The sequence below is a fragment of the Nicotiana attenuata genome, unplaced genomic scaffold, assembly GCF_001879085.1.
Source record: "Nicotiana attenuata strain UT unplaced genomic scaffold, NIATTr2, whole genome shotgun sequence".
In the NCBI taxonomy this organism is placed as follows: domain Eukaryota; kingdom Viridiplantae; phylum Streptophyta; class Magnoliopsida; order Solanales; family Solanaceae; genus Nicotiana; species Nicotiana attenuata.
The window spans coordinates 73,607-84,476 of NW_017671368.1; the positions used below are offsets into that span (position 1 = coordinate 73,607).

Here is a 10,870-nt window from a genome sequence, read left to right on the forward strand (position 1 = left end):
AATAGGGGTGATGAAGATGGAGGGCTGGGGCTGATTTTTTTGCTTTACTTTGACTATTACGCGCCCACTGTTTCTTTATATTTAATTCTTCGCCACATCAGCATTTAGAGTGGTATTTGTTATACCATATATAAGAATATAATGGTATTAGAACGTCCATAAAAGTTAAGTGTGAAACTAATTTTTTGAACAAGTACAAAGTACAGCTTATATATTTTCCCTTATATATATGCCAACTGCTTGGGGATCCAATTACCGTATTAAAAAAATCTCTCCACTCATAAAATTTGATCAAACTTGAACAAAGTAGAGATGCTACTGATGGCTACCTCCATAAGACCTGCAGCTCCTTCTCTTTCCTTTTTCAGTGGTAGAAAGGCATCACTTGTATCAAAAGCCAAACCCTGCAGCCTCTCTACGGCTAATTCCACTAGTCCAAAAGCTGAACCACCATTGAGTCACAGCTCTATTCCCACAAATACGAATACCGATAGGCGTTCTGGCAATTACAAACCTGCTACCTGGCCTTTCGAATATATCCAATCCATTAACAATGATTATGTGGTACAGACTGTTATTATTAAGTCTTTCTTGTTACTTAAAGACAATATATACTAATATCTCTGTATACTGTATTTTCATGGATCAGAATCACGTGAATATTTGAAAGAGTTGTACTCCAACCCTTTCAAAACTTCTTCTTCCTGTTGGAACTTTTGTGTTATAACAAATAAACGAATGCAATTTTTAGTTCTTTCATAGGCATTATATTAAATATAATGTGTCAGATTCTGCAAACAGGTACGTATTAATTTTGATGGCATCAACGTCAGGTTTTGTTCCTTTAATTAACTAATTTAGAGTTAAAATTTTCATATCTTACCGATTGTAACTTAACTTCTTTAAGGAATAGGGTACATGTAATCATAAAATGGTGATCTCTATTGCATAATTTAAACTTCATGCATGAATAGTAGTATCATATGGTTAATAGTTATAGTTGTTACCTCTATTGCCAAATGAAATTTCATTGATTGACATTTATACGACTTGATTAATTATATAAATGAAAATATGTCGATTATTATTTTCAAGGTTAGACAAGAATTAGGCTTATATTAATATTTAAAAAATATTCTTGAAATAATAAGAAAAATGATTTTTACGTTTAACCATTATTTAAAGGATGGTGACCTTTTATCATAATTTTTTTGTCCCATGAGAGAAACATAATATGTTATTGTTTTATGTATTATGCTCGAAAAAAATATATGAATAATTTGAGCTTTGATGATTACGCTAGATTTGGGATTAATATATATTTATATTTTAGTTGAGAATATTTACATGACAATTTTTGGATACTTTTTGTATCCTATGTTAATGTTTTTTGTGGACATTATGAAGTATTTCTTCCACTTTCATAAAGGTTGCAAAGATGGTATAGTTAACTCTACTTGGAAGACATTAAATTTTCATTCACTTGGTAAGCACTTTGAACATGCGTACAATCATATCCTTATAAAAAAGTATAGGAATTACGAACATATAATGTGTTTCAGAAAATTAATAAAAGACCAAATATGCTGGCATTTCAGCAGAGCAAAGGGAAAAATAGAATGTGAAGAAGTTAATTGAGGGCTGTATAAAAATTTAGTACATATTAATGTTTTTTTAGCATATCTTTACATTTGATTTTATTTTTATATATATCTTGCATTATATTTTTATTGTTTAATTTATAATTCCTTTTGTATCAATAATTTTTACAAAAGTATATTTAATTGCGCGAAGCACAAATAAATTTACTAGTGATCATTATGTTTGTTAGTTAATTTTTTTTCTTAAAAAATTTGCGTATATAGGGAGAGAACTATACGAAGCGATTTAATGAACTGAAGGAGGAAATGCGGAAGAAGTTGAAGATGATGGATGATGTCGATGGACAAGAATTAGAGAAGCTGGAGCTGATTGATAACTTACAAAGACTTGGACTGAGTTACCACTTCAAGGATGAAATCTTTCAAATTTTGAGAAGCATACACCAACAACAAATATTACAGCAAGAAGGCAGAAACATAGTCTCAGGAGAATATTCATTATTATACGTCACAGCTTTGAAATTTAAACTCTTGAGAGAACACGGTTTTGATATCTCTCAAGGTACGTACGTACTGTTCATATGTGCATGTTTTGGGGTCCTTTTTTAAGCTGTTATATTCTTTTGGTTATATTATGTCTTTTAACATAGACCAGTAAGGTAATAGTCTCAAATTTTGTGTGATTTTATAAAAAAGATGAAAAATTTGGAGGAAGCCAACCTTATATACGTCTAAATGTTGACATGGGACATACACAGTCACATACATACATATACGTGAAGACGCACCTACATTAATGATTAGCTTTAATTACACTAAACACCCTTATTACGATTCAGTTCTAGATAGACCCCTTTTAAATCAAATACTTATCCCTTTTCTATCTATACTATATTAAAAACACGAATGCCCTTAGCGAAATTTCATTCGTCTTTTTTTACCCATTTAAAATAGAGTTTACAATAGACAATATAGTCATTTTAATTATTTTTCTAATACATAGGAATATACATTTATTTGTTTTCCTAATATTTAGGACTAAATTTGTGTATTTATTAGGAAAAACTGATTTTTAGGACACAAGGTATACCCTATTTTAAGTGTGTTCAAAGGAAGAAACTTTGCATCACTTTCACATCTTGTGATACTTTTGTTTGTCATTAACTTAATAATAAATTCTAATTTTTTTTTTTAGGTAAAATAGCTTAAAGTTTTGAGTAATTTCAGTTCCTTTTATAGGCTTAGGAGGAGTTTTTTTTTTGGGTTATAAGTTATCACAACATTAAAAATAAAAAATAAAAGCACCACAAAAAAGAAATAACTTTAGGGAGGGATCGACTATTATTCAAAAAATATCCACCGATTTTTTTATACGATCAGGTAATCTCGAAGCCGTACGCCGGTAAGTTCTCAACGCATTTTTACTTTTTAAGTATTAAGATTATAATAAGGAATATATAGTAATAACTAGAAGGGAATTTGGACTCGAGAATTATAATAAGGAATATATAGTAACTCTAATAATTTAATCTTCCAAGCTGATCCATTGTTTTATTTTATTTTCTTGTTTCATATAGCTTGAAAATATAAACTAAAAGAAAATACGATGATTACTGCAAGAAAAAACTAATATACATAACGCACAGAAAAAGAATTGACTTGAAAAGGCGAAAAAAAATTAAGTGAATATATAGTCCTTCCATTTTATTTAAGCAACAATATTAATTGAATATAAATTTTAACAAGGAAAGAAAATTTTGAAATATAAAATAATAATATATAACATATCTTACAATCCACAATATTTCATGGTAATTTTCAGAAGATCAAGTCATTAAGGACACTTAGAGAAGGTTAAGTTTTGAGAGTTTGAAAGTACAAAAATATTAGTTACTTACTCCTTTACAAATTAGATCTAAATGAAAAATTCAATGTTTATAAGTATAATTAACCCACAATTAAGCTATTATAGTATTAGTTACTCAAGGAGTTACCAATGTAAGGAAAGAATAACTAACGCATAATTGGTAGAGATACCAATGTTTTAAAAAGAACAGTCACACCTCTATATAATTATATTTTATTATAAAAGTAAAATCTCAGTAAAATAGCATTTGACCAATTATTAACAACAATATCCATCTTTATTGTAATACATTTTTTTTTCCCCGTAAAATCACTCCTCTATATATAACAACCATCTTTATAGATATATAGCCTCTACGATTACCAATAATCGGTCTCTATGACAAAATATTATGTGTATATATATCCTCATAATGAAAGATTTTTTTTCCTGTTTAGATATATTTAACAGTTTCAAGATTGAGGACGGTAATTTCAAGGAAAGTCATGGTAAAGACCCAAAAGGATTGTTGCAATTGTACGAAGCTTCATTTTTTGCTACAGAAACAGAAAACACTTTGAAATCCGCCACAAGAGTTACAAAGCCGGAGCTGAAGAATTATCTTGAAAATTATGAACACAGTGAGGAGAATGTAACAGCAACATTAGTCCACCATGCGTTGGAACTCCCTTCACATTGGATGATGTTGAGATTAGAGACAAGGTGGTACTTAAACGTTTATGAGAAAATGCCAAACGCTAATCCTCTTCTGCTCGAGCTTGCCAAGTTGGACTTCAACATTGTTCAAGCAACACATCAAGAAGATTTAAGAGATGTATCAAGGTGAGAAATCTCTCTCTGTCTCTATATATTAATGTATAATATATCTATCGTTAACACATAGGTTGAACAAATATTTAATTTCTACATAATTATTTAGAACATGTTTCTGATAATTTCTCATTCAGCATTGATGAGTAATTACTTATATTTAAAGGTGGTGGAAGAACACATGCCTGGCAGAGAAGTTGCCATTTTCAAGGGACAGATTGGTGGAGGCTTTCTTCTGGGGAGTAGGGACTGCATTTGAGCCTCAACAACGACACTGCCGAATAATGATAACAAAGCTCATTGCTCTTGTTTCAACCATTGATGATATTTATGATATTTATGGAACTTATCATGAGTTACAACTCTTCACTGATACTGTAGAAAGGTAATTAAAGTAACTACAATTCATACAAAATCACCTACTTTTCACGTACGTTCAAATTTCACCTACTTCTCCTCTAATTAATTTAGCCCTCTATTAGTTCTCCTTTCTATTGACGTGAAAATATAAAATTATAATAAATTCAGATGGGAGCTAAGAGCAATGGAGCAACTTCCAGATTACATGAAAGTAACGTACCTTGCATTGTTCAACACAATCAATGAAATGGCGTACGAAGTTCTTAAAGAGCAGGATATCAACGTCCTACCCTACCTTACAAAACCAGTAAGAATAATATTGTTGTATTTATAGCCCCATAGATAAATCATGCCTATTTTATAATTAGTTTCCTATTTTTTTTTAATTAATTAGTGGACAGAGTTATGCAAAGCTTACTTACGAGAAGCAAGATGGTTCTATAGTGGACATAAGCCAACTCTGCAAGAATACATGGATAACGCATGGATTTCAGTTTCAATGCCTATGATATTAATCCACGCATTCTTCTCAGTCACCAACCCAATTACCAAAGAGGAATTGGAATCAATAAGCAAGTACCCAGACATAATTCGTTGGTCTGCAACAATTGTTCGCTTGGCTGATGATTTAGGGACATCATCGGTATGCTTTTTTACCTTTCTTTCCCATGAAATTTATATAACTCCTCTTATAAATATTATAACATTTTAAACCTTCATAATGACATATATATTCAAAATAAGAAATGAACGAAGTGCAATGAGTTTGTATTTCAAATTCAATTTTGGATAGGTCTATAATAATAAGGGAAATGATATATCTATATATATATATTTCAGCATGAATTGAAAAGGGGAGATGTTCCAAAGTCAATTCAGTGTTACATAAACGAAAAGGGTGTTACGGAAGAAGAGGCAAGAGAACACATACAGTTTTTGATAAAGGAGACATGGGAAATATTGAACAGAGCTCAGAGAGAAAACTTGTTATTTTCTAGAACATTTGTTGAAGTTGCAAAGAATATTGCAAGAACGGGACAGTGCATGTATTTACATGGAGATGGGCATGGAATTCAAAACGCCGATAGTGAAAATAGCATATCCAAAATACTTTTTGAGCATATCACAGTTCCTAATCCATCCCTATAATTAAAGCTAAAAACTAGTAGTATAAGTTATATGTATCAAATAAGACTCTGAACTTGTGCTTGCGTAATACTGTACCTGAAAGCAATGGTGAGTCAACTTATTAATTATACGATATATAGCTTGTTTTGATAGTTGTTACCCATAATTTCACGATGTACGTGGTTGTATCATTTTATATAGTTTAATAATATTTTATTATTCGGTTTAAATAGTCGTATTGAATGTATCACGACCCGCATTTCCCACCTTCGCGAGTCGTGATGGCGCCTACTCGTGAAAGCTAGGCAAGCCAACAGTTACAATTTTACCACCATCATTATTAACTCAAACAGGAACATATAATAACTAAAACAAAATAATTATGAAATGCGGAAGTGATATCACAATCCAACAATTCAAATACATAACTACCCCAACTGATCTGGTGTCACAATTCACGAACGACTAAGATTTACTACAAATGTAAGTCTGAAAGAAGTACAAATGTTCTCGAAATAGAAAAGACAGAAGAAACTAAAACCGGGAAAGGGGACTTCAGGCTCTACGAATGCCAGCAGATCTGCATTGGTCTCCCTGGACTGAAGGCAGCAACCTCGAATCTACTCATAAGGTCCGGCACCGAAATCTGCACAAAAGTGTAGAGTGCAGTATCAGTACAACCAACCCCATGTGCTAGTAAGTGTCGAGTCTAACCTCGTCGAAGTAGTGACAAGGCTAAGACACGACAACCATATAAACCTGTGCAGTTGAATCATATACGAGCAGAACAATAATAACAGAAAAAAACAGATAAAAATGGGATGGGGAAACATGCTGCGGGGAATATCAAATTCTAGCAGTAGTTCAACAAAGAAGCATAATGAACACCATATTTGTATCAACATGGATAATGAAAGAGTAACACGTGCACGACATCACCCTTCATGCTTTTACTATCGTTCTCACCATAAGAAACAATAGAAACGGCACGACATCACCTTCCGTGCATTAACTCTCTTAATCGTGGCACGGCATCACCCTTCGTGCATTAGCTCTCAAATCAAGGCACGATATCACCCTTCGTGTATTAACACTCACTATATCAGCACGGCATCACCCTTCGTGCATTAACATTCACTCACAATATCGTGCATGAAATCACCCTTCGTGCTTTACACTCTTCCTCATCTAAACAATAGAAACAATACATCCCGGCAAGGGAATCAACAATTGAAACAGTAATATCCCCGCAAATAAATCAGCTATAACCAATCTCTTTTCAACAGTTAATTCCATGAAATAAGTTTCAACGTGGGTCAATACTCAACAATATCATAAAACTTTCTCAACATGGAGAAACATTATTTTAAGCATGAACAGTACATGATAAGAGACATAACGGTCACAATATAAGACTCACTTGCACGCTCAACATCAACGTTTAGATACTCGTCACCATTCCTATACGTCGAACTCAATACTAACACATAGCAAATAAGACAACGGCACCTATTCCCTCAAGCTAAGGTTAGACCAAACACTTACCCCGATCTCACGGCCAAAATCAAGCCTCAATTACCGCTTTACCTCTCGGTTCCACTTCCAATCCGCTTGAATCTAGTCATAATTAACTAATTGACATTAATTAACGCTAAATAAACCGATTCTAATGCAAGAGTATAGATTTCCCAATATTTTCCCCAAAAAAAGTCAAAAACCGACCCCAGACCCGCTTGGTCAAAACTCGAAGTTCGAACCAAAATTCGATTACCCATTCACCCACAAAATTAAATATGCAATTGGTTTTGAAATCCAACCTCAAATTGAGGTTCAAATCCCCAAAATTCGAAAATCCTAATTTTTACCCAAGAACACCCAATTTCCTATGAAAACCCCTAGATTTTGAAGTAAAATCGTGTAAAAAGATGAAATAGATTAAAGAAAATGAGTTAAGATTCATTTACCTATGATTTGGGGAAGAACTTGTTCTAGGAAAATTGCCCTTTGGAGTTTAGGTTTTGAAATTTTGAAGAATGAAGTGAAAATTCGGTCTAAAATCTCACTTAACAGGCTGCAGTTATCGCAATTGCGATCAGGGGTTCGCACTTTCAATTTACTGTTGCCTTCGCATTTGCGACACATACGTCGCATTTGCGACACATACGTCGCATTTGCGATTTCTGGGGCCTTTGCAATTCCGGCCAAAGTTTCGCATTTGCGAGGTTGGCCTTCCCAGGCCTTCTTCGCATTTGCGACAATATTGTCGCGTTTTCCATGCCGGGAGACTTCGCATTTGCGAGATCAGAGGCCCGTGCAAAACACCAGATGCACAACTGAGTTTTCTTAAGTTCAAATCATTCCGTGGCCTATCCAAAACTCACCCGATCCCTCGGGCTCCAAACCAAACATGCACGCAAGTCTAATAACATCACACGGGCTTGCTCGTGCAATCAAATCTTCAAAATAACATCAAAAACTATGAATTTAACCTCAAACTCATGATTTTCCTCAAGAACACTTCAAATTTGCTATTTTCACAACCGGATGTCCGAATCACGTCAAATCAACTCCGATTCTCACCAAATTTTACAGATAGAACTTAAATAAGCTTGTACCGAGCTCCGGAACCAAAATACGGACCCGATACCATCAAGTTCCAACACTATTCAATTTCTAAAAACCTTTATATTTTCTAGCAAATAATTTTCTTTAAAAACTCTTTTCTCGGGCTAGGGACCTCGTAATTTGATTCCGGGCATATGCCCAAGTCTTATATTTTACTACGGATCCTACAGGACCTTCAAAATCACGGGTCCGGGTCCGTTTAACAAAAATGTTGACCGAAGTCAACGTTAATCAATTTAAAGGCCAAATTCAATATTTTTCTTAAATTTCACATAAAAGCTTTCCAGAAATGCGCCCGGACTGCACACACAAATCGAAAAAAAAAGAAAATAAGGTTTTCAAGGCCTCAGAACCCGGATTCGGGTTCTAAAACAAAAGATGGCCCTTTGAATCATCACAGAATGATAACTGTTAAATTTACTAAAATACGTTGAATTATTATAAATATTAGATTCATCAAACATTACTATAAAAATAATTTAAGACAACATCATTTTCAAATTTATGACCAAAAACAAAAAATAGTCTTAGCAGAAATAGAAAAAATTGGATGGAGAATAAGAGCTATAAAAAACGGTAGCGTAGATGAACATGAAATCAGAGGTGAAGATTCTAATACTGTAAGATAGAGTTAAATAGAAAAGTAGGAAAAAAGAAAAAACAGATGGGAAAGAGATCAATAACATAAATGCTCCAACCACTTCAAAAACATATAATGGGTCTTTTTGTTGTTACGTAACAACGAATTGAATAATACAATATAATGAAATTTAAACAATCAGATCCAGAGTTTTATTGCTGCTCCGATTGGTAATAAAAATACAACACAATGAGAAACAACCATCCAATGAGCTACTTCATCTATCTCGATTTGTTTGACATAGTTTGATTTAACATAAGATTCCGTAAATTTGAAATGTCGTGCGCAAAAAGAGATCTACATTCTCTTTGCTCGATCAAGATCTCATGTTCTTCTTGTTCCTCATAAGTAGGTATATCTTAATTTCTTCAAATGATAAGTATTTTGGACTCATTAATTGTTGCTCCCAAACGCACACGCAAGTATACGTGGTCAACAAGTAATACGGGATTGTAAGTCCAGATATCGTACCCACAGGGACTTGTGATTAACTATCAACTAAATTAAACCCAAACAATTAATCTATTCAAGTGAATCTTAATGCATGAATATTTAACTAAAATTAATCTAAAGAAATAAATTAAGAGATTAAACAAAACAAGTTGGCGGATTATAGAGACAAATTCAATGTGAGTGAATATTCTAGAGCTATGGGTTAGCTAACAATCCCGTTGAGTTTTTCGCTTAAATCATCTAATTAATTTATCTGGTTTATTGATTGACAGGGTTAATATTGCTCATAGCCTTCTCCCGAAGTACGACTCGCCTATTTATGCTAAGCAGGTGAGTTATCTCCTGCGGGGTGTCCTGAGGTTTTAGTGATTCCAATGTTGTTTTGTAGCGAGTCCTCTTTTACCAGTGAATTATATGTTTTGCAATTTGAGTTTAGATCGTTTATGAGAGTTGCCTTGACTGTTACAAGGGTGAATGCGAGAATTGCAGATGATCTGAGATATTAGATGGTTTGTGTTTCATGAGATTATGAAGGATTTTGTTGAATCGCACTGCGGTATTATGGCAGTAATAGAGTATGGGCATTGTGAGTTATTATGTGTTTTGATCTATGACTTTTAGACAAGTGGGGGAGTCTTCTATGGATAAGTTGATTGCACGGTAATATGTTATATTGGTTTCAGTCTGAGGTACGCTGGTGAATCAGTTGTGGCTGGCAGAGGTTGAGTTCGAGGATGACTCGAGTAAAGCATTTCTGTATACAGGTTGTATTATGTTTGTGGGTATATGGGAAACACTTAATGATGGAGTTGTTATCTGTAAAGAATGTAGTACGCATGGAGTGTGGAATTCACTCGGTTGCTTAGGAGTGTGGATTACTTCCTTGATTGTTGTTGTGCTAATGGGGCACAGGTTGCTCGGTTCGTTTGGTCAGTTTAGTTGATATTTGAGCAGAGTAGAAAACTCTTGAGAATGGTCCTAACGGATTTAAGATTTAATGTAACAATTGGAAACTTTCAGGATTTGTATATGGCTAGGGTCTGAGATTTTTCATTGGATGGTGTCGAGACTTGTGGCACTTCTATAGCCTTATGGATTGTACATTTCAGAATTAGGAAGGTAAAAGAAACAACTTTAGATACACATAAGGTCTCTTCAGAGTAGGTGTATTGGTTGTAGTGCTTTGGGGTGCTTTTGAGGGAATTCAGCAGCTTGTGGTCCTTAGGGAGGTGCGGTTTTATGCTAGGGTCTCATAGGGTGAGTTTGGTTAAGGATCGTGGTGTTCTAGCAAAGAGGAGTATCAAGTTGAAGGTAATTCGGAAGGAACTCGGAGAATGAGGACATCTTGGTAATGGGTTGGATCAGCATGGTAACAGATGTGATTGG

At 33.8% G+C, this 10,870-nt stretch overlaps 1 protein-coding gene across 1 annotated transcript; it reads left to right on the plus strand.

Annotated features, from left to right (window-relative positions):
• Positions 1-206: 206 nt before the first annotated feature.
• Positions 207-5,975, plus strand: LOC109207839 ((-)-camphene/tricyclene synthase, chloroplastic-like). Its single transcript, XM_019370839.1, has 7 exons — positions 207-564; positions 1,866-2,163; positions 3,906-4,290; positions 4,445-4,663; positions 4,807-4,945; positions 5,033-5,281; positions 5,479-5,975. Exons 1-7 carry the CDS (start codon positions 313-315, stop codon positions 5,785-5,787), a joined length of 1,851 nt encoding a protein of 616 aa, XP_019226384.1. The 5' UTR covers positions 207-312; the 3' UTR covers positions 5,788-5,975.
• Positions 5,976-10,870: the final 4,895 nt, after the last annotated feature.

Coding starts and splice junctions, on each gene's coding strand:
- LOC109207839 (XM_019370839.1), top strand. CDS start 313: ATGCTACTGATGGCTACCTCCATAAGACCTGCAGCTCCTTCTCTTTCC. Junction 4,291..4,444: donor GATTTAAGAGATGTATCAAG/GTGAGAAATCTC, acceptor TTATATTTAAAG/GTGGTGGAAGAACACATGCC. Junction 4,664..4,806: donor TTCACTGATACTGTAGAAAG/GTAATTAAAGTA, acceptor TAATAAATTCAG/ATGGGAGCTAAGAGCAATGG.